This window comes from Canis lupus, chromosome 25 (assembly GCF_003254725.2).
Source record: "Canis lupus dingo isolate Sandy chromosome 25, ASM325472v2, whole genome shotgun sequence".
In the NCBI taxonomy this organism is placed as follows: Eukaryota; Metazoa; Chordata; class Mammalia; order Carnivora; family Canidae; genus Canis; species Canis lupus.
The window spans coordinates 50,727,631-50,750,066 of NC_064267.1; the positions used below are offsets into that span (position 1 = coordinate 50,727,631).

General features: G+C 64.3%; 2 protein-coding genes across 8 annotated transcripts in view; one reads left to right on the plus strand and one right to left on the minus strand.

The window, feature by feature from the left end:
- Positions 1-22,436, minus strand: part of ANKMY1 (ankyrin repeat and MYND domain containing 1) — a 47,841-nt gene that overhangs the window by 24,253 nt on the left and 1,152 nt on the right. For 3 of the 5 annotated variants that reach the window (XM_049100863.1, XM_049100864.1, XM_049100865.1), the window contains exons 1-7: positions 13,754-13,889; positions 13,158-13,326; positions 10,071-10,260; positions 7,320-7,463; positions 2,919-3,391; positions 1,140-1,356; positions 752-916 (exon numbers count right to left, since the gene is read on the minus strand). In XM_049100863.1, coding sequence (XP_048956820.1) covers positions 752-916; positions 1,140-1,356; positions 2,919-3,391; positions 7,320-7,463; positions 10,071-10,260; positions 13,158-13,309 — 1,341 coding nt within the window. In that variant the 5' untranslated portion in view covers positions 13,310-13,326; positions 13,754-13,889. Of the gene's footprint in view, positions 1-751; positions 917-1,139; positions 1,357-2,918; positions 3,392-7,319; positions 7,464-10,070; positions 10,261-13,157; positions 13,327-13,753; positions 13,890-22,436 lie in introns of those variants that run through there. The other 2 variants (XM_049100866.1, XM_049100867.1) reach the window with 2 other exon arrangements.
- On the plus strand, positions 16,038-19,101 carry DUSP28 (dual specificity phosphatase 28). Of its 3 annotated transcripts, none has more exons than XR_007405741.1 (3): positions 16,038-16,526; positions 17,654-17,813; positions 18,617-19,101. XR_007405741.1 is itself a non-coding variant. In XM_025463688.3 (2 exons), the coding sequence occupies exons 1-2, from the start codon at positions 16,128-16,130 to the stop codon at positions 17,759-17,761; spliced, it is 561 nt and encodes a 186-aa protein (XP_025319473.1). In that variant the 5' UTR covers positions 16,057-16,127; the 3' UTR covers positions 17,762-19,101. The 3 variants fall into 3 exon arrangements, 1 of the variants encoding a protein (XP_025319473.1); XR_003142731.3 differs by having other exon boundaries at positions 16,072-16,526; positions 17,600-17,813; XM_025463688.3 differs by having other exon boundaries at positions 16,057-16,526; positions 17,600-19,101.

Here is a 22,436-nt window from a genome sequence, read left to right on the forward strand (position 1 = left end):
CCCCCCGGCCGGTGCTCAGGGGACAGGCCACCGAGGCGGCCCTGGACTGCGGGGAGCAGGACCTCGGGCACTGCCCGCCTGGCTGGCGGCCCCACCGGGCACAGGAACCCAGCGGATGGCGGTGCCCCTGCAGCGCCCAGGGGCTCAGAGGCGCCTGGATGAACCACAGGACACCGTGTGACCCCCAGATCCCACGGGAAACACGCGGAAGCAGGAGCGCACGCCAACGCTTGCCCAGCGCCGTCCGGACAGCACTATTCACAGTGGGCAAAGGTGGGCCTCCCTCCTGGACGCCAGCCCGCCCTCCCTCCTCCCCCCTCCTCTCTCCCTCCTCCCCCCCTCCTCCCTCCCTCCTCCCCCCTCCGCCCCCCTCCGCCCTCCCTCCCTGTCTCCTTCCCTGCGGCCCACAGGAGGGGTCTCGGGGCCCCCACCACTGCGCACGTGGCTCCTCTGGGACACGTACCCCTTGGCGTTGAGGCAAGAGCTTGGGACACCGAGCGAGTGTGCCAGCAACGGCCCTGCCTCCCGCTCCCCGCCCCGCAGGCCTTAATGTCCCCTCGCCCCACCTGAAGCTGATCCACACAGGGCGAGACTGGTGGGCGTTGTGAGAAGAGACAGACAGGTGGATGGGCACGGGGGACAGGGGATGGGGGACAAGGGACGGGGACGTGGGGTAGGTGGGCGGGGGACGGGGGACAGGGTGGTGCAGACGCCAGGCCGGGCTGCGGGGCTGCGGGGCTGCGGGGCTGACCTGGGGCTTGGGCGCCGTGCGCTCGGCGATGTTGGGTTTGAAGGACCGGGATGGGTAGTAGAGAAGGAAGCACATGCTGAGCACCGTGAGCCCCTCATCCGTGAACTTGTTCACGTCGGCCCCGTTGTCCAGCAGAAGGTTGACAATGTCGTTGTGACAGTGGAGCTGGAGGCGGGAGGCCGGCCTCGTGAGGACGGCAGGCGCCTGAGCAAGGCCCACGCGGGCGCCGACTCGAGGCCGCGGCGTGGGAAGGTGGAGGCGCCCCGGGCCGCTCGCTGTCACCTGACCCCGCGCCCCCCGCTTCTGGGCTGGGAGGACGCGGCCCCTGACGCCGAGGAGCCCAGGCCGGCCCGCTCCGCCCTCCCGGGGCGCCCGGTGGGGGACTCACGGCAGCCGCGGCAAGCGCGGTGTAGCCCTTGGCATCGGCCACGTCGGCGCTGGCGAGCCCGTCCCGGAGGATCCCGTAGACCCAGTCGTAGCTCCCTTCCCGGGCCCTCAGGATCATGTCCTCGGCCAAGCGCTCCTTGGGCCCGCAGCGCGCAAAGCCGCTCCGGTCCCCTTCCAGCACGGCGCCCATGCCCCAGCTGCCGTGAGCCCTCTTGTTCCTGGCAACGGGGGCTTCGGTGGCCGGGCCAGCTCCGGGCCCCACTCGGGGCCCCCCGCACCCCCTCTGCGTTCCTCACCCTGCCCGCCCCGGCCTCTTCCTCCCTTACAGCCCACTCTCCAGGCACCCTGAGCCCCGGGGCCGCCCACCGGCGGGTCGCAGTAGCGAGGACGCAGCACCGTGGTGCGATGCGCTGCCCACGGGGGAAGACGCTCAAGCTGCTCGTGTGCCCTGGGCAGGAACGGCTGCGAGGGGACCCTGCGCGCCCCTGACTCAGCGGCCCCTCCGTGCGGGCCGGGCGAGGGGCTCTCACAGGCGGCCGGGCACACACGCGGATCTGGCACTCGGCACCGAGCACTCACATCCCGCCTCTGCCCATTCGCTCTTCTATTTGAGGAGAGATCGTGCAAGCCCCATGGCCCCTCCACCGCCACACACTGAGGCCTCTTGTGTCCACATAACCTCCTACACAGCCAAGAATCGTGGATTCAGGGCAGCCCGGGGGCTCAGCGGCTCAGCGCCACCTTCTGCCCGGGGCGTGATCCTGGGGACCCGGGATCGAGTCCCACGTCGGGCTCCCCGCATGGAGCCTGCTTCTCCCTCGGCCTGTGTCTCTGCCTCTGCCTCTGTGCGTGCATGTGTGTCTCTCATGAATAAATAAATAATATCTTTTTTAAAATTTTAACTTTAGGGCAGCCCTGGTGGCTCAGCGGTTTGGCACAGCCTGTAGCCTGGGGTGTGATCCTGGGGACCTGGGATCAAGTCCCGCATCAGGCTCCCTGCATGGAGCCTGCTTCTCCCTCTGCCTCTCTCTCTGTCTCTATGAATAAATAAATAAAATCTTAGATTTAAAAAAAAATAAAATTTTAACTTAAAAAAAATCAGGTTTCCTCAGGTAGCTACTAACTTTTCCAGGGCTGGGGTGGGGGCAGGCGGTCTTCGGAGACCCGCGGAGCAGCTCCACGTCTCCCAGGCACTTCGGAGGAGCCAGCCAGCCCCCAGCCTACGCCTACCCGGGCCTCCCACCCTTGGCTCTCGGGTGGGGTCTGGTAATAACAGTCCCTCCTCTCTGCGCGGACCTTGTGCAGATGCCTGACTCACGAACACCTGGTCACACACACGACCTACAGAGGCTGGGCCCGAGCTCCCACCTGGAGACACACACGGGGTCCCAGAGCCAGGATTTGAACCCAGCGCCACCACTCAGGAGCTGGCCCTGCCCCACGTCCCCTTCCAAGGCTCTAGGCTCTTCCAGGGACTGCCCTGGCCCCACGCGCACCAAGCCACCCCCTGACCACTCCTTCCAGGCGCCGATGGCCCGGTACCTGCCTGCCCCACCCCCGTCCTCACAACGTGGGGAGCACGGCCCAGCTCACGGCCCCGCGCGGCTGCCTCACCTCAGTCGAACGGGAGAAGCACATTTACATTAACCTGACCGACAGCCCTGCAGGTGACTCCGCCGGTGCCGAGGCCGCCGGGGCCAAGCAGCGCAGCCCGTGTGCTGGGGTGGGGGGGGGGCAGGGCTCCCAGACGCGGAGGTGGGAAGAAAGACGGGACCCTTACCTGTACTTGTAAGCTTGCTTCTGGATTCTGACCATCAAAGGGGTCTCATTTTTTATGAACCAGGGTTCTCCGTCCTCAACAAACGGGGGGATGTCGTTAAGGAAGACCCGGGCATCTAGTTCTTTGCGGAAAGAGCAGGTCACAGGCAGGTGGCTGTTGTCGGTGGAGTAAATGTACATTTCTGGAGGCAGAGTTAGGTCATCATCCAGGAGGAAGCGCTTGTAGTCGTAGTAAAAGGGGTCCTCTCCCTCGTGCGGCTCCCGCTCTACGCGCTCCTCGTCGGAGAGACTGATGCTAGCGGGAGAGCGCGTGAGGAAGGCCGAGTACTCTGGGTAGCTGTGTATGGAGAAGCCACCGGGGACCTCCGTGCACAGCTTAATGAGGTGCTCCCGAAACCACAGCCCGACGTCCTGGCTGCCGTCGGGGTAGGTCTCGACGCCCGGCCCAAACCGCTGGTCTGCTTTGTACAGTCCCTGCGAGACAGAGTTCAGGGGGCAGAGGGGACGGTTCAGCAGGGCCCTGTGCTCTGCAGCGGGTTCTCGAAATCAAGAAAAGAAAACATCCCTAAGAAATGTATTTGCTCACTTAGCAAATATTTACGGAGGCTCAGGACGCACCAGGGACGGGGCTCAAAAGCAAACGTGTCAAGAGGGAACACGGTGGCGGAGACAGGACTTAAGGCCCGGGGTGGTCGGGCTGGCCTCCCTGGGAAAGTGGGGAATGCCCCAGGGTCTCCAGTGGAAGCGTGTCGGGGATACCACGTGTGGGCTCATTTCAGGGGACCCCTCGCAGCACTCGCAGACCCGGGCCCCGGGTCACAGAGACCCCAGCAGGTGCAGACTGAGAAGGCAGGAGGAGCGGGGGATGGAGGGGGAGCTAATCCTGGCTTGCAGCGAGCCCGGCAGAGTGCAGGGATGTCTGGGCCTCCCCGGGTGCTCCCACCGGGCGGGCCGGCGTCTGCTGGGTGGAGGACGCGTGGAGAGGAAAGGGCGAGAGCCTTGACTGAAAGGCGAATCTGCCCCCCACCCCCAGGAAACTTGGAAAGAAGCATGTGCACAGGGAGCTCCGAGAGAGGCCCCGCTTCCCAGGAGAACCCCCTGCTGCCTGCGCTGGCGACGAAGCCACCTGGGGGTCCCCGGGAGGGCCGGGGACAGCCCGGACAAAGGTGCGGGGGCTGACACGCACGGACACTGTGTGCAGCTGCGCCCTCGTCTGTGGGCCGGGCGGGGTGCTCGAGGGCAGGCCCTGGCTGGGCGCCTCGGGGGGGAAGGCCCCGACCCCGGCCCGCCCACAGGCGGCTCGGCTGGAGCAGCCAAAGGAATGAAAAGGGTGAGTCAAACGCGGGAGGATGGCCCCGTGGTGCAGGAGTGGGGTGGGGGCGGCAGAGGTGCTTCCGGAAGGATCTCCGAGTGGCAAGGGGGCACCAAGTGCCACCGCAGTCTGCGAGAGTGGCTTGCTCGGGGGTCCGTGTTCACTACAAGGCGGAGGGGCCCGGAAGAGAGCTGGGGACACAGCAGGAAAAGGGGGCGCAGGGAGGCAGGCAGTCGGAAAAGCAGCTGCTGCAGATCAATGAGGAGCCCAAGGGTGCTCGTGCCCCCGGAGCTGACCTAGGAGCTCCCCTGCTAGGAATCTCTCCTAATGAGATGATCCCAACGTCACCAAAGCTACGCTCACACGCACGTTCACAACAGTTTACCAGGAATACCGTGGTTACACTATTACAACACTGTTAACAGACGACAACCCTAACAGTGGCTAAATAAAGGAGGCCGTGCAACAGGGTGCAACAGGCCACAGGCTCAAGAAATCGTCTTCGCTGCACACTCACTTTGTGACCAGACAACGCCCTCCTAGGAACGAGTCCCAGAGATCACCCACAACAGCACAGAGTGACTACTGAGCCAGGCCGTCACCCCCGCGCCCGATGGCACAACAGAGACCGGAGAAAAGCCCGTGTGGTCAGTCCTTCCCAGGCGGCCACGAGGACACAAGACGTCTGGACGTCAGGCGACCGATGGAGGGGCGCGGAGAGCACACCCTGCTGCGTGCAGGCCCGAGGACAAAGCCCCAGAAACCATCGCCTGTGACAGGAGAGGAAGGAGGGACGCCGGACTCTGGGCTGACCCTGGTTGCTAGATTTGCCTTCAGAAAAACATCAGCTGCTTACACAATCATAAAACAAAATCAAAGCAAGATTTAAAACATCAAATCCCAAAAAACGAAAGCAAAACAAGGGAGCGCGGCTCTAGCCTCAGGTAGAAGGTCACGCACAGAGAGGACTTGTGTCCCGTGATTGGATTCAACATTCTCGCGGGGCAAGCCCGGGATGGAAGGAGCCACAGCGGTGCTCGTGGTGTATTATTATTCTGAAACTCTTTTATGAGATAAAACAAGAAATTTTGTTAATATTTAGAAATGATTTTTAGGACCAAGAGAAAAGATATGCAAATACAGCATCACGGCTGCTGAGTAAAAACCCTGCACGCTCCTAAACTGGATTTGGAGACGTCTGTATGAACTGGTGGTGTCTTTCCTCATTTAGGGGGAAAAAAAAGAATTTCTAGATCTGCTACTGAAAAATACCTAAAAATGAAAACCAGATCAACACAGTAGTAATAAGCACCCAAACTGTGGTGTCTAAACACCACGTCCCACTGTCGGAACCAGGCCTGCCGGGTAAGCGGCCAGTTCTGGGGCCAGGGCAGGAAGCATATGGACGAGCCGGCGTCTCCTCCTCACGGCAAAAGGCAAGAAAACCACCAAAGCCTCCTGGAGTGGCGTCAACTGCGAGACCCGAGCCACAGAGGCTCCCCCGACCGAAGAGTGACAACTGGGCATCGAGAAGCTTAATGATGTGCTGAGATAAGCCAAATATATGAAGAATCCATGAGTTTATCAAGATCCTTAAGAACCCCACTAGGCCCCCCTGATGAGCCCCGAGGAACGTGAGTGGCAGTCACCTCACTGGCTGACAACTGGCGCAGCGTCAAGGGTCACGCTGCCTTTCCCGTAAAACTCCCTCCAGGTAACCAGACGGTTGGACGATGTAGATGAAAGTTAATACATGAAGGAGGAGTCGTAGATTTAGAAAGTCGCTGTCTCGCGCCCTCTAACGAAATAACGGTCCTCGATCTTCTCCAAGGTCACGGGAACGGAGGCGAGACCACTATCGGGACAGACCCTGCCCCCACGGACCAATCCCGACGCCGCAGGAAGAAAGACCCCCGGACATGTGTCTCCGGATGTGGCTCCTGACAGAGATGCGCAGCCCGGCCGTGGAGAAGCAAGAGCCTCCTCAGCCAAGGGCACGCAACACCTGGGCAGCCTCGGCGGGGGCGGCGGAGGGGGAAGGCCTGGCCTCGCTTCCCGTGGAATCCCGAAGCTAACGCGAAATCCGCCACGGACCCCGATGTCAGAGCTAAAACCCTAACGCGGAGGACAGAACGAAGACGAAAATCCCAGTAGCCTCGGGTTAACCTACGATTTTGTAGCTGGGATATAAACAGGCAAGAACTGGGGCGCCCGGGGGGCTCAGTGGTTGAGCGTCTGCCTTCGGCCCAGGGCGTGACCCCGGGGTCCCGGGATCGAGTCCCGCGTCGGGCTCCCTGCATGGAGCCTGCTTCTCCCTCTGCCTGGGTCTCTGCCTCTCTCTCTCTCTGACTCATAAACAAATAAATAATTTTTTTTTTAAGCAAGAACTAGGAAAGAAAAATTGGTCCGCCTCAGAGTGACTAGAATGAAAGCAGCAAATGTTGACGGAGACACGGAGCGGCGAGAACCTTCCCATGTGACGGGCCGACCCGGCGGACGGCAGGGCCACTGGGAAGGCCACTCGGAGGCGTCGTGTGAGACTGACCGTATGCCCGCCCCATGGCCCGCAGCCCCGCGCCCAGGTGTTCATCCAAAGGAGAAGACAGACACGCGGGCACACGAAGACCAGCGCTCAAACGCTCTGGGCAGCTTCGGTCGTAGGAACCAGAAACTTGAAAGAACTCAAATGTGCAGCCTTCGGGGAACCGGTAAAAACCGTATCCCGTCCGCACGATGGAATCCCGCTTCGCAGCAAAAGGGACAGATTGCCGACGTCCGCGAGCATGTCTGAGTCTCCAAAAACCGTGTCCTGCCCCAGAGGAAACCCTGCTGCAGGGTGGCCTGAGATGACGGACGAGGGACAAGGGCGTGCCAGCTCCGGGGGAAAAAGGCAGGTTTCAAGGTGATACATGTGGGGCGATCCACGGACTGAAACCTCGACATCTCTGTGCGTTTACAGCTGGCCCTGAAGACACGCAGCGCGCTGACCCCCGGCCCTGCTCGGGAAAATGGGGTCTTTCCCGTGGCCTGAACCCCAGGGTCCGCCCGGCCCAGCCCTGCACACCCACACGCGGGCGCCCCGCACCTCACCTGGAAGAGCCTCGTCTTCAGGTACATGGTGCCGTAGCCTTCTCGGGAGCTCAGGTAGAACATGCCCGTGAAACTGGAGCCGTCGGGCCACAGGTACGTGCCCAGCCCGTGGCGGTGGTCCCGGTAAAACTGCCCCCGGTAAGACTGCAGAGAGAGCCGGTGCCAGGCGGTGCTGGGGAGGCGGCTCCGGGAACCCCCTCCCCTGGGGGGGGGCAGCACGCCAGGCAGGCAGTGAGGGCAGCACGGGGTACCTGGCCGCAGGCCCCCTCCGAGTTTGTAGAGATGGTCACGTGCATCCCAAGGAGCAGGTGCCAGGCGGTCAGCCCCCCGGGGGCCAGATCCGTCCCGCCCGCCCCCCCAGCTCAGGTTTGGGTGGGGGCCGACCCCACTCAGAACTCTGGCCCAGGCTCAGCCCCCATCCTGCCCGGGCTCACAGGGGGCAAGCTGGCCAGGGCGGTGGGGGGAGCATCAGCTCGGGCCCCCCCGTGGGGCCCCAGGAGCAGGCCATGGCCCTGGCTGGGAACACCGGCGTGGCTTTGATTTAAAACTCGTCTACACTGAGCCACGGATGTGGGCCCGCGGGCCCTTTCCCAAGCCCACGGATGTGAGGGGCGCATCCGTCTGAGCCTGGCCCCTCTACTGGGGCCTCACGTCGGAGAAAGAGTGTGCTGCCCACGCCGAGCCCTTCCCAACCACCGCGCTGGCCTCGGGCACCGCTCACGCCTCCTTCCACGGCAGGAGCAGGCTGGCCGGGCAATGCCTACACGCCACCCAGGACGACCGGGATGGCAGCCGCTGCCTGCTTGGCGACCCCCCTGCCCTCTGGCAGCGGACAGGACTCCCCACAGGGTCGGTGGTGGACTGACCACAGCGCCCAGCCACAGGGGACCAAGCCTGGCCAACCCGAGGGCTCCCGACCCCCGGCCCCGGCCCTGACCTGGGTTTGGCCACAGGACCCATGCCCAAGCCAGACCGGGCATGCCACGGCCTTTCCTCTCCTCCAGGCGGGTGTGATGCGGCTCCTGTGGGCTCACCAGATGGTGGAGGGTCAGTCACGACCCCCCACGTGGAGATGGGGAGGAGGTGCCCGGCAGGGTCACTGGAGCCCCTGGACCTGGCCACACCTGGGGCCCCATGGCCCCTGCTGATGGACTCTCCAGGTACAAGAGCCAGCAAAGGCCCTTCTGGGTCCCACCTGGGATGAGTGCGGACTCAGTTCCGGTTCTGAAGAGCCCGTGCAGCCCCAGGACACTCTGCGCCTTCCGCCAACACCCACCTAATCTGCGTGGTTTGCGGGGCACACCAGAGTCCACCCACCTCTTAAAAAAAAATCTGAACTTGCAGATTGTGTAGGACTGCAGCGGGGACATTTAACCCTTCCGTCCAGTCCCCAGGATAAGGCAGCACCACGGGGACTTGGCCCTTGCTTGCCGCATCTCTCCCTGGCCCTCCGCCCAGCCCGGGAGCCCCATCTGACCCCCAGAGCTGACGTGCTCGGTCCAGTCCTCTGAACACAGTTAACGCCTTTAAGGCCACTGCTCGCAGCGGCACGCCCTCCGGTCCCCCGGCCACTCCAGGTCCTGCTGGACGAGCACCTGCTCGGTGGACCTGGAGGTCCCCGCCAGGCAGGGACCAGGCTGGCCGTGGCCTCCCGGGGCTCCGCCGGACAGGTCAGCACACCCGAACCCCAAGGCCGTGAACAGGGGCTGAGCGGGCCCGGGACACCACAGTGTTGGGTAAGAGAGAGAAAGTAGCGGAGGACTAAAGCCGCAGACACCCCGCAGGGATTGGGGCTTGACCGTCAACGCCACGGCGACGTGCACCTGCTGACGGAAGCTCGGCCCCGGCCTCGGCCCCAGCCATCCTGGCCCCGTCCCGGCCGTGGGAGGTCTGGGGGCTCCTTGAGCTCGGGGTGCGTTCCAGGCGGGGGACGGGCCCGAGCCGGGGCCCCCCAGCCCACTGCCCCTGCAGCTACTGAGCGAAAGCCCCCTAAGGGGACCTCGCCCCGCCTCACGCGAGGAGGAGCCGCTCTGAAAACCTCCGGCTGGAAGGGGAGGCAGCCGGAGCCCGGGGCGCCTGGCACGGTCCTGCCCCAGGCCCCGCTGCTCCACCCGCCCGGAGCCCCGCAGGCAGCAGCTTGCAGAGCCCGTCTCCCGGCGTCCCCCCGGGGTCCTGGACCGGCCCCCTGCGCAGCCTCCAGAACCGCTGTCATTTGATTGCTAAAAAGATCCCTTCCTTCTGTTTACCCTGAGGCTCCAGGGCCCGCTCACCCACAGAAATACAACTTGGACACAGTCATTCGAGATTTCAAAACAGTCACCCGGACGAGGGTGTATCTTCGGTCACAGCTCCCAGGCCTCCCCCTGGACACCCGGCCAACCGCGGCCAGGGCCCTGGAAGTCTGAGGATGCTTCTCCGCGGACGTTTCCCAGGTCGGGAAGCCCTGGCCCAGCACCCTCCTGCCGCGGCCTGCAAGTCCGCCGCAGGGCCCTCTTAGAAGGGGGAGACCGGGGCGCCTGGGGGGCTCCGTCCGTTATGCATCCGACGCCCAGCTCGGCTCAGGATCTCGGGGTCGCGAGGTGCGGCCCCCAGTCGGGCTCGGCGTCTGCTTAAGATTCCCTCTCCCCCTCTCCCTCTGCCCCTGCACCGATCCCCCCTCACTTAAAAGAGGAGGAGGAGGAGCGGGAGGAAGAGAGCCAGCGTCGCTGGCTGAGCCCAGACAGGAGGGAGGGAGCCCTGGAAGCCACTGACCTCGCCCGTGGGCCAAGAGAATTCTCCGTGCCCCAGCTTTGTGTCCAGCCCGAAGTCCCCTCGGTACACACAGCCGTCCGGCCACTCCTGCATGCCCTGCACCAGCTGGATGTAGGCCTCCTTCAGGTCTTGCTCCCTGGGGGGACCCTGGGACTCCTCCTCCTCCTCCTCTGGGGAATCTGGGACGTCCCTAGAGGGGCGAAGAGCGGGAGACAGAAGGCCAACATCGGCACAGGCCCGAGGGGTGACGGCGCAGGGAACCACACGCCATCTCAGTTCCTCCTCCCAGCAAGCCCCTGAGCTGGAGGGTGTTGCTACCCCCATTCTGCAGAGAGAAACTGAGGCACAAGGGTGCAGCGATGGCCCAAGGTCGCACAGGAGGCGGGCAAGCCCGTGTCTGTCTGACGTGGCTGAGAGGCAGCCGGTGCCCGGGAGGCAGCACCAGCTCTAATGCCCGGAAGCGGAGGGCTGCCCCGCTCCAGCTGTTGACTGGTGAGCTTTGTGTCCCCCACGCGCCCAGAGTGCCCGGCCCACAGCTGGGCAGGAGGCGGACACGGGGCAGACACGCGTGGACCAGCGACGGGTCTAAAGAAGGGGAGGGAGCTTGGGCCCGGAGCCGCACCGAGCGGGCGGGTGGGCGGAAGGCTGCAGGGGGTGCACGGCGAGGGGCAGGGGACGTGCGCCAAGGTCCGTGTGCTTCTCTGCTGCTCACACCATCTAAACGTACAAACCCTGACCTAAGAGGGGACCTACTCTGACTCCCCATCGCTCGACCCCTCCCTCTGCCCCCTCTCGAGGCCTCAGCGCTCTTGGTCCCGCTGCGTCTCGGGGGCGTCTATGGTCTACCGACCGGTGTCAGTGTAGGCGGATGGCCCAGCTGGCCGCTCAACGCACGGAAACCCCAGACCTTGAGCCCCCTCCACCAGCCAGCCCTCTGGTGCCAGCCCTGAGCCACCGAGGCCTCACGAAGCACCGCCCAGAGGAGGAGGGACACAAAATCTGTGAACACAGGAACCTCCATTTGCCCTGTTATGTGTCTGTAGAAAGACGCCAGGAAAAGCAGACACGAGGATAAAAAACCCGGGGGCTCCGATTAGGTTCGTTTTTTTTCTTGGCTCACCTGTGGTTACGGGCTGATTGTGTCCCCACGCCCCACCTCTGCGCGCACACACACACACACACACACAGGGCCCCGTACGGGAGCCTGAATACCAGCGCCGCACGGAGAGGCTGCACTTGGACACAGATCTTCACACGGGAGACCCAGTTATGGGGAGGTCATTAGGGTGGGCCTGCTCTGAGGGGACTGCTGTCCTTCTGCCAAGGGGAAGCTTGGACACGGAGAAACACGCAAAGAGAAGGCGACGCGCAGACACAGGGAGGGAAGACGGCCCCTTACAAGCCAGGGAGGGCGGCCTGGAGCAGATTCTCCCTCACACCCGCACAAGAAACCACCCCCGACTTGCAGCCTCCAGACCGACAGACGACACACGTCCATCTCGGGCCACTCAGCCTGTGCTATCCTGTCGCAGCCCCAACAAACTCGTACACCGCCTATTTTCCCACTTGGCTGCGTGGCAAAGATCTTACCTGCTTAATCTTAAAAAAAAAAAAAAAAAAAAAGGAACAAATGGAGACTTTCCTTTAAAAAATAAATGGAAATGATGCTAAGATCAAGCAAGAAAATCATGAACACAACCAATCAGCTGAAAGGCCCACGGCAGGGTGGGAATGGCCAGCTGGCCAGGTGAGCAAGGGCCTGGCCACCTGGTTCTGCCACCAGACAGGTTCCTTATCTTCTTGTGACCCAGTGGCTCTCCTCATCTGTAAAGGGGGATTAGGGGCGCCTGGGTGGCTCAGCAGTTGAGCACCTGCCTCTGGCTCAGGGCATGACCCCAGGTCCTGGGATCGAGTCCCACATCGGGCTCCCTGCATGGAGCCTGCTTCTCCCTCTGCCTGTGTCTCTGCCTCTCTGTGTGTGTGTGTCTCATGAATAACTGAATAAAATCCTAAAAAAAAATTTTTTTTAGAAAGGGGGGACTATGTCGGTGCTCTCAGACTATTACAGACAGAGCCCCCACACACTGCACACATTTATTTCTCCCAGCCTGGACGAGCCTGAGATGAGGGGGCCTGCGGACTCTGTTCCTGCTGACGGCCGCCTTCCCGGTTCACAGATGGCACCTTCTCGCTGCGTCTTCATGTGGTGGACAGAGAAAGCTTTAGCTTCTTCCTCTTCTTATATGGGCACTAATCTTACTGTGGGGCCCCACAACCTCATCTATACCTAAGTACTCCCCAAAAGCCCCATCTCCAGGGCCGGGTGTAGCGGGGGGTGCGTGGAGGATGACTGAGCCACGGGAGTGCTGTGCTCGCCTGAGGACAGCAGGGCAGCCTCCCAACCAGGGGCTCGGGCCGCAGCGTGGGGGGATGGCAGGGGGCAGCCGGCCAGGAGCAGCTGCAGGTGGGGGTCCCCAGCCCAGTCCTCCACCTGGAATGCGCCGGAGCTCAGAGGGGCCCCCAGACCTACTGCCACCAGCACAGAGGCCAGGGTGGCTGGGGCTGAAGCCCACGCTGAGCTTCCACTGACAAAAGAACTCAAGTCACCATGACGTTGCGGGTTAGGGCTTTCACATGAATCCTGGGGGTGGGAGAGACCAGGGGGGACACAATTCAGTCCCTAACAGGGACACAGACAATAGCGTTATGGGGTGGAGTTCACAAGAGGCCCAGAAAAGGCGCTGAGGGCAGCCCGGGCCCAGAGGAGGCCTCATGTGTCAGTTCTTGCCGACAATTAACATCGCGGGGTGAAGGAGCTCGGGGAAGCCCACGGTATAAAGCAAATGTTCCCCACCCAGAAAGGCAGCTTGGGGTGGCTGAAGGGAGTGTGCAGGATTGGGGGGGCTCCAGTCCCCGGTGCTGTAAGTTCCTCAGGGGAAGTCCTCCTCTCTCTCCAGACACGAGTTTTCGAGGCACAAAATAACTCTGAGCGGTTTTTAAACCCAGGACCCAATGCAGGATGGCAGCGGAGTGGTCCCAGGGTGGGCCTGGGAGCCCCTGCGGGAGCCCCCCACCCCCAGCCCGCACCTCTTGCTGAAGAACATCTCCATCGTCCTGGAGCTCTCCAGGATCAAGTCCTCGCTGGCAGCAGGGGTGCAGCTGCTCGCCACCGGCTGGTTTTGGGAGATGCCCACATTTGGGATTTCGTAATAAAAGCCTGAAGAATTACCATTTTCCATGCTTGTCGTCTTTGAACCTGGAAGCAAAGCCAGGGACCCACATTCGCCCTGGGAGCTCCGGGCGGGCACGGGGGGGGGGGGAACCACAGCCCCCTTCGCCCCAGAGAACCGAAACCCACGCCCCCAACCCTGCCCACGGCCCCCTCCTGCTGGAAGCTCCTCCGCCAGCGCCCCGAGGGCGTCCCGGTCCCCCCGTAGGGCTGGAGCCACCCTCCCAGGGCCTCTCGGGCCTGCTGACGGCGGGGAGGGCCCCAGGCTGCAGGCGCCCCCTCCGCCCCCGGGCTCTGAAGCCAGCGCCAGGGTGCACGCGGCCCCCCCGCCGCCACCTCGAGCCGCCGGCCCCCAAACTTCCTGCCTGGCCCCGGCCCGGGGGGGCGTCAGGACCCTCCACCGGGGCACGCCCCCGCCCGGCTCCCCGCGCTCCCGCCGGGGTCCCCACCGCACCCCCGCCGCGGGGCCGCCCCGACGCTCGGAGAGCTCGCAGCCAGCGCTCCCGGTCGGCCCGGGCGGCAGCCAGCGCGGAGCAGCCCCGCGCAGCTCGGGGGCCCAGAGCGTCGGGTTTCCCTGGAGACCGGCCCACGCCCACGTGACCGCTGCGGCTCTCGGCCTCCGCCAATCCCCGCTCACGCCCCGCCCACGCCGGCCCCGCCCACTCCCGGCGCCCCGCCCACAAGGCCCCGCCCCGACACGCCCACACCCGCGCCCCGCCCACAAGGCCCCCCCGACACGCCCACACCCGCGCCCCGCCCACTGCTCGGCCCGCCCACTCCCGGCGCCCCGCCCACAAGGCCCCGCCACGCCCCGCCCACCCTCGCCCCGCCCACTGCCCGGCCCCGCCCCCGGGCCGCCGAGGCGCAGCGGGCCAAAGTGTCCACCGAGATCCCCGAGCCCGGCCGGGTCTCCAAAGCCGGGGTGTGCGGGGTCCGTTCCAGTTCGTGGGAGGCACGGGACGGGAGCTCCTGGAGGCGACCCAGAGGCCGTGTGGACCCAGGCGTCGCTACGGAAGCCTGGGCGGAGGAGTCCTGAGGATGGGGTTTCGCAGGATGCGCAGGAGCTCTCCAGCAGGAGCGCGGGGGCCGGGAGGGGACGAGGACGCGCGGGGGCCTGGCGGGTTCTGCAACGCAGAGGGGGGCTCTGTGCAGGCGCAGGGCCCGGGCCTCTCAACCCGGGCTGCCCCTCAACCAGGCCCAGGCCCCTCCCCAGTGGCTAGGGCTCTGGGGTGCTCCCTCCAGCCCTCTACCTCCCAGCTCACCTCTCGTCTCCCTTCACTCCCACCTTGGTTCCTGGATCCCCCCTCTCTCTCGACCTCTTACCTTCCCGCTCAGGTCCCATCTCTCTGCCCTGCAGCTTAGGAACTGAAGTACATACTAAATTGTCTTTAAAATTCCTTTGAGGGGGGCCTGGGTGGCTCAACCGGTGAAGGGTCTGGGTCTTGATTTGGGCTCAGGCTCAGGTCAAGGTCTCAGGATCATGGGATCCAGCCCTACATGGGGCTCTGCGCACCATCGGCTTCTCCTTCTCTCTCTGCCCCTCCCTTCTGTCTCTAAAACAAATAAATAAAATCTTTAAAAATCGGGGATCCCTGGGTGGCTCAGTGGTTTGGTGCCTACCTTTGGCCCAGGGCGCGATCCTGGGGTCCCGGGATCGAGTCCTGCATCAGGCTCCCGGCATAAGGCCTGCTTCTCCCTCCTCCTGTGTCTCTGCCTCTCTCTCTCTTTATGTCTATCATAAATAAATAAATCTTTAAAAAAAAAGAAATAGAATTCCTTTCCTATGAAAAGAGAAAGTAAAATGGTCAACTTCAAAATGTCCTACAAACTTAGTAAACCATACCATCTGTGGTAGGTTGAATGGCATCCTCCAAAAACATTAAATCCTAATCCCTGGTACCTGTGAATGACCTTATATGGAAATAAAGTCTTTGCAAATAATCAAGAGGTCATGGATTAGGATGTGCCTTAAACTAAATGATTAGTGTCTTTATAAGAAGAGGGAGATTTGGAGACCCCAAACACACAGGGAAAAATAAAGCCCTGTCGTGTTAAGCCAGTTTGTAATGCTTTGTTATAGATGAATCAGAAAAAAAAAAGTTTTATTAGAATATTATTAGAAGAAAACTGAAACTGCAGCATCATTGTAGAGGGGACTGCAAGATAGCTACTTTTCACCGAAACGCATCCCGGAAAGACATCCTTGAATGACGCCGGTCGTCAGAAAAACCTCCTAAAGTCATACGTGGCACCTATATGCACATTAAATAATAATGGTGTTTTGTGGGTTGTTGTTGTTGTTGTTTTTTAAGATTTTATCTTCGAGAGAAAGAAAGCACCAGCGAGGAGGGGAGGGAGAAACAGACTCCCTGCTGAGCACGGATTCCAACTCGGGGCTTGACCCCAGGACCCCAGACCATGACCTGAGCCACCCGGGGAACCCCTAAAGGATGTGAGTTTTTGTAAGTTACAGTGATGAACCAGAACTTAAGAAGAATAACAAAAATACTGGCCTATGAGGAAATGATGAAAACGCAACAGCCAATGGCTTTATTTCATATGAACCGTGTCTTGCAGTAAAAGGGGGGGGACTGTGGGGCAGCGTATTAGGAAGCAGGTGCCGCGGGGCACCCCGCGCGCCCCCTCCCGCCCTCGGGCGCAGGCGCAGACGCAGGCGCAGGGCCGCGCACCGCAGCCGGCAGCACCCCCCGCCCCCCCCGCGCGCCCGGGCAGCTCCGCGACCTCCGCGTGCCCCGGGCCGCCGCCCGCCCCGGCCAATCGGAGGGCCCCTCGGCCCTTAGGACCCGGTGCCCGGCCGGCCGCCCAGCATGCGCCCGGGACCCGCCGGCCGCGACCTCCCCGGGGCCGCCTCGCCCGCGCCGCCGCCGTTCGCGCGCGTCGCCCCGTCCCTCTTCCTGGGGAGCGCGCGCGCCGCCGCCTCCCCGGCCCTGCTGGCGCGCGCGGGGGTCACCCTGTGCGTCAACGTCTCGCGCCAGCAGCCCGGCCCGGCCGCGCCCGGTGTGGCCGAGCTGCGCGTGCCCGTGCTCGACGACCCGGCCGAGGACCTGCTGGCGCACCTGGAGCCCACCTGCGCCGCCATGGAGGCCGCGGTGCGCGCGGGCGGCGCCTGCCTGGTCTACTGCAAGAACGGCCGCAGCCGCTCGGCCGCCGTCTGCACCGCCTACCTCATGCGGCACCGCGGCCTCAGCCTGGCGCGGGCCTTCCAGGTGCGCCGGTGCCCGGGCGGGGGGCCTCCGGGTGTCGGGGGCTGCAGGTGGGCCTGGCCTCCGGGGTGGGGGGACAGGCTCCCCAGGTGCGCCGGGTGCCCGGGCGGGGGGCCTCCGGGCGTCGGGGGCTGCAGGTGGGCCTGACCTGGGGGGGGCGGGGAGGGGCTCCGCAGGTGCGCCGGGTGCTGGGTGGGAGGCCTCCGGGTGTCAGGATCTGCAGGTGGGCCTGACCTGGGGGGGGTGGGGAGGGGCTCTGCAGGTGCGCCGGGTGCCGGGGTGGGGGGCCTCCGGGTGTCAGGGGCTGCAGGTGGGCCTGGCCTCCAGGGTCGGGGGACAGGCTCCCCAGGTGCACCGGGTGCCCGGGCGGGGGGCCTCCGTGTGTCGGGGGCTGCAGGCGGGCCTGACCTGGGGGGAGCGGGGAGGGGCTCCGCAGGTGCGCCGGGTCCCCGGGTGGGGGAGCCTCTGGGTGTTGGGATCTGCAGGTGGGCCTGGCCTCCCAGGGCAGGGCAGGGGACGGGCTCCCCAGGTGCGCCGGGTGCCCTGGTGGGGGGCCTCCGAGTGTCAGGGGCTGCAGGTGGGCCTGGCCTCCCGGAGGGGGAGGGGGACGGGCTCCCCAGGAGGGCCGGGTCCCCGGGTGGGGGAGCCTCCGGGTGTTGGGATCTGCAGGTGGGCCTGGCCTCCCAGGGCAGGGCAGGGGACGGGCTCCCCAGGTGCGCCGGGTGCCCGGGTGGGGGGCCTCCGGGTGTTGGGATCTGCAGGTGGGCCTGGCCTCCGGGGGCGGGGCAGGGGACGGGCTCCCCAGGTGGGCCGGGTCCCCGGGTGGGAGGAGCCTCCAGGTGTCAGGATCTGCAGGTAGGCCTGGCCTCCCAGGGCTGGGGTACGGGCTCCTCAGGAGGGGTGGGTCCCCGGGTGGAGGCGCCTCCGGGTGTTAGGTTCTCCCAGGTGGGCCTGGCCTCCAGAGCGGGATCGGGGTCAGGGTGGGGGTGAGGGCCAGGCCTCCCGGGTGGGCTGCCGTTAGCGGAGCGGAGGGAGCACCCTGCGGCGCCGCGTTCAGCCTCCGCCTCTGTACGCAGGCGGTGAAGAGCGCCCGTCCGGTGGCCGAGCCCAACCCGGGTTTCTGGTCTCAGCTGCAGCAGTACGAGGCGACCCTGCAGTCCCTGCCCCAGCCGTCGCCGACCGGGGAGCCCTCGGGACAGGGCTCCCGAACCGGAGATGAGCCCCAGAGTGAGCCCTAGACCTTCACCCCTCACGGAGGACCCCACCCGAGCAGGGCGCATGGAGCTGGAGGTAGTTGCAGCGCTGACTGGAGGGGGTTTTCTGCTTCTTTACTGTTGCACAGTTTCATTTTCTGCTTCTTCCGGACATGCAGCTCGAGTATTTCTGTCTCCATGGACGGACTGCAGGAGTGTGTCCCCCGAGGGCACTGGAAGCATCCCTTCCCTGGTCAGGTTTACCAGACAGGCCTTGGTCAGGAAAATCAAAACCACTTGAGGACTTTTAGGCAGGAAAGTATTCAATCCGGAGAGCAAGGCCAGGGAGCCAGGAGATGGGGATGTCCTGGAGACCCACCCCACCCCATCCTGGCTGCCTGCCTCCTGCTCCAGCCATCGGGCTTTCCCCAAACCTCACAGTGGTCCCTTCTAGAGTCGGGCCTGGGACCCAGACTTGTAACTACTGCAACACACAGGCCAGGATGTGAGGCTGCCTCATGCCAGCCTGGCATGGGTGCCCTTGGGGCTCTCCACGCCTGTGCCTTGCTGCCCTCCCAGTCTCAACAACAGCACCCACCCTGGCTTAGCATCCTGCAGCCCCGGTCATGTCAGAGATGCACCGGCCCCTGTATGTCTGAGCGTGTTGATTCCTCTCCTGGTCCAGACACCCCTCCCCTGCATCCTACGGCCTAGAGACTGTACTAGATTCATCAGCATCAACACCCCTTAAACAAGGTAGCAGAAGGGGAAAAAAGAGAAACTGGGTTATACTGTGAATTACAGGTAGTACAGCCCCTGGTTAATAGGTACTACTCTATACATAACAGGGCAATTAATAAAATATCATAATTAGTGCTTAATATTTCCCGTTCTTTCCAGCCAGCACCTCGCTGAGCCTGGCCTTTCCTGGTGAGGTGACCTGAGCCACCTCCTGAAGGGCCCTGAGCAGCCCTGTGGCCTCCAGCTCCTCCACCTCCTCTCAGCCCCACTGATCGGCAGCCACGCCCCGGGGCTCCTTGAAAGTCAGGATCACTCACTGCACCCAGCACAGCAGCCCCGACTTGCCTGTTGCCTTAGCGGCCCGAGGGGCCCAACATGGTCAGGGTGTCTCAGCCTGCCGTCCAGGGGAACACGCGTGTCCCCGGTAGAAGCATCTTACTTGGGAACCGAACCTCTGATCCAGTGGCCCCTGGGTGGCTCAGCGGTTGAGCATCCACCCTCATCCCAGGGCGTGACCCCAGGGCCTGGGATCAAGTCCCGCTTCGGGCTCCCTGCATGGGGCCTGCTTCTCCCTCTGCCTGGATCTCTGCCTCTCTCTATGCTTCTCATGAATAAATAAATAAAACCTTTGAAACAAAACAAAACTCTGATTCAGTGGAGCCCAAGTTGTAGGGATGGGAAGCTCACACTTTGTGAGTGAGGCACCAGGATGGTTGTGAAAGGGCCCCTTGCCCACCCGTTACACCTGCACCTGGGTTCTGTGACAGGCATGACACCCTCCGCTGCCCCTGGCTGCAAGCATGTACCACACCTTGTAGGTGGGCACCCAGCCCCCCGCAGCGTCACCAGACCGCAGCTCCCGGGCCCACGTGCCCCTGGCTGACCCGCCTGCAGCTCGCTGCAGCCAAGCCAACCTTCATGCTTGTGCAGGGCCGTCTGCTCTCTCCACCCCCCTCGGGCTCAGTCACCTTGCCATCACCCCCTTCCCGTGTGGAAGCTGTGCCTCTGTCTGCACTCGGCAGGCGAGGCTGCGGTGGCTTGGAGCTGAGCCATTTTCAGGCCCTGGGTCCACGCGTTTGCGCAGCACGCCACAGCAGCTGTGATGGGACACCCCCACGGGCCGACCTGGCTCTGGGTAACAGGTGCACGGGCGACAGCTGGGCCAGGTTCAGAGACACCCGGAGGTCACATCAGTGTTTTATCCCACCGGCTCTGTTTGAGAACCACCCACCGTGGCTCTCACGGGACGCCCGGTTCTCTGAGGACCTCTGCCTGCCCCCCCCCCCCCCCCGCAGCAGGTGAGGCCAGGGAGCTGCTCCGGTCTCTGGCACAGCACAGTCAAACGGTGGTGCCAGCCCATGAGCGTTAGGGGAGGGCCCAGCGTGGGCAGTGGCGGCTGCCTCAGCCCACCCACGCCAGCTGGGGTTTGATCACCAGAAGGCTGGAGTGTGAAAACTCCTGTGGGAGAAGCCGCAGCCCGACAGCCCCCTCCCACCTTCCTCCCCTGGGGCGGGGCGGGGCGAGGGGCGAAGTGCATTGCAGCTGCCCCAGCCTCCATCCCCTGGCGGCACCTTCGGGAAGGCTGGGGTGACACTGGCGGCCTGCAGGGAGCAGGCTCAGGCTCTGAGGGGCAAGACGGGGTGGGGTGAGGACAACCAGAGCCCTGCACCTGTGGGCCTCAGTTCTCGAGGCGCCCTGGTGGGCTGGCTTTAGTCCTACAGAACAGATCTGCTTGCTCGAACACTGGCTCGTGTTGGCTCCCTACGTAAATGTGGGGTAGTAGGCACCCCAGCCTGAGAAGAGAGGTGGTAAGAGCGGGCGGCCAGCGGGGCTGCCCCATTCCACCCCCCTGCGTGCAGAACCGGCCTGAGGGAGATGCCCAGGGCCCTCCCGCAGAGCAGGGAAGGAGATGCAGCCCCTGCCCCCGAAGTCCAGGTACCAGGAAGACAAGAGGGCACGGTGGCTGGTCGGCCTGCGTCAGGGGACTAGGGCGGGCGAGTGTGGGCATGTGCAGTCCTGTTCTTCCAGCCCAACCACGCCTCGGGGGAGGCGCTCAGAGAAGCTCCTGAACCGGGCAGTACAATCTAAAGCCCTCTGCCCTTGGCACCCTGGGACCCTGCCACCTGGGCGGGCCCCCTGACCTGAGCGAGGACCAGTCTCGTCTCTTGAGTCTTAGACATAGGACTGACCTTCTCCAGGTGCCTACATGAACCCTGGGGTTCCTGGAGAGTTTGGGCCCACTGCCCGCCCCCCCCGGGGAGGCTGCATTACCCCAGCTGAGAGGACCCCTGGGAGAATTAAAACAATGCTTCAGTGCACGTGGTCCTCGGAGCCAACCACCCTTCCCACCCCGTCCAGGAAGGTGGGCCCCACCGCATGGGTTACGGACCGGGACACTGTCCAGGAGGATTCAACACCACTCGGGATGATGCCTCACCCCACAGCCGCTTCTGCCCCACACCATGACCTGCAGAGCGCAGCCGGGTGAGCTTCCCGGATGCTCTCCGCGGCCCAGAGCCCCTTCTCCCCAAAGACCTGAATTCTTACACGAGGGTAACGGCAACATCTTGGGGGCCCCTCTCGTTCCATGACTTCAAGATCCACCTGATGCTTGCTCACTAGGCATCCCCACTGGTGGGCAGCCCTGTCCCATGGGCCCAGGCCTCTGGACAGGCCCCTGCAAGGTGGGATGGGTGCAGGCCAGATCCCTGGAAGCGTCCCAGCACTTACCCCCTGAACAATGTGGCCTCCAGGGCCCGGCCGGCCCTCAAGGCACTACTGTCCAACGGCCCTTTCTGTGATGATGGAACAGCCGCCCTGTCCCATACGGTTGCCACTAAGCACACAGTACCCCGCGCTCGGGGAGACCTTGAATATGGCTACGCCCGCGAGGAACTAAACTCCTAACTGTATTTCACTGAAATCTAAAGAACCGCACCTGACTAGCACTCCCTCACCTAAGGGCAGCTCCAAGGCCCCCAAGGGCCCCGCCCCCACAACACAGACCACTGGTCTCATGGGGGGGGGGGGTGCAGGTGTATACACTTCATGGCTTTGGGGAAGCCAAGGCTGCATCCTGCCCAGGAACCTAGCCCCCAGTACCCCAAGGTGCCAGGTGAGAACAGCACAGGGCTTGGGAGGCTGCTCGGCCTGCAGGTGCCCCCAGAACCCAGTGCCCCCTCTGCACCCGGCGCCCCGCCTACAGCTCCCCTGCGCGGAAACCCACCTAACCACCCCTCGCATTGCCCCCGGACACGCGCACTGCGTCCCCCGCTCTACGGCCCCTCGTGGAGCGCCCCGGACCTCGGCTCCCCCGGGCACTGCTCCTTCGCCAATCCCCACCCCGGCCCCCTGTCCAGTGCGCACTGCGTCCCGGGCTCCCCACACCCTCGTGGAGCGCCCCGGACCTCCGGTCCCCTGCGCACAGCTCCTTCGCCACCGCCCCCCGCACCCTGCGCCCAGCTCCCGTGCGCACAGCTCCCCCGGCTCCTCATGGAGCGCCCCGCGCCCCCGGTCCCCCCCCCCCCCCCCCCGCGCATGGCTCCTTCGCCACCTCGCGCACCCGCTCCCGTGCGCACAGCCCCCAGGCCCCCGGCCCCTCGTGGAGCGCCCGGACCCTCGGCTGCCCGGCTGGGGCTCCTTCGCCACCGCCCCCCGCCCCCCGCGCACGGTTCCTTCGCCCCCCGCCTCCCGCTCCCGTGCGCACAGCCCCCCGGCCCCCGGTCCCTCGTGGAGCGCCTGGACTTTGGCTGCCCGGCTCGGGCTCCTTCCTCACCGCGCCCCGCGCCCTCAGACCCCCGCGCACGGCTACTTCGCCCCCCGTCCCCGCGCCCCCGTGCGCACAGCCCCCAGGCCCCCGGCCCCTTGTGGAGCGCCCGGCCCCTCGGCTGCCCGGCTCGGGCTCCTTCGCCACCGTCCCCCGCCCCCCGCGCCCCCGCTCCCTCGCGCACAGCTCCTCCTGCCCCTCGTGGAGCGCCCC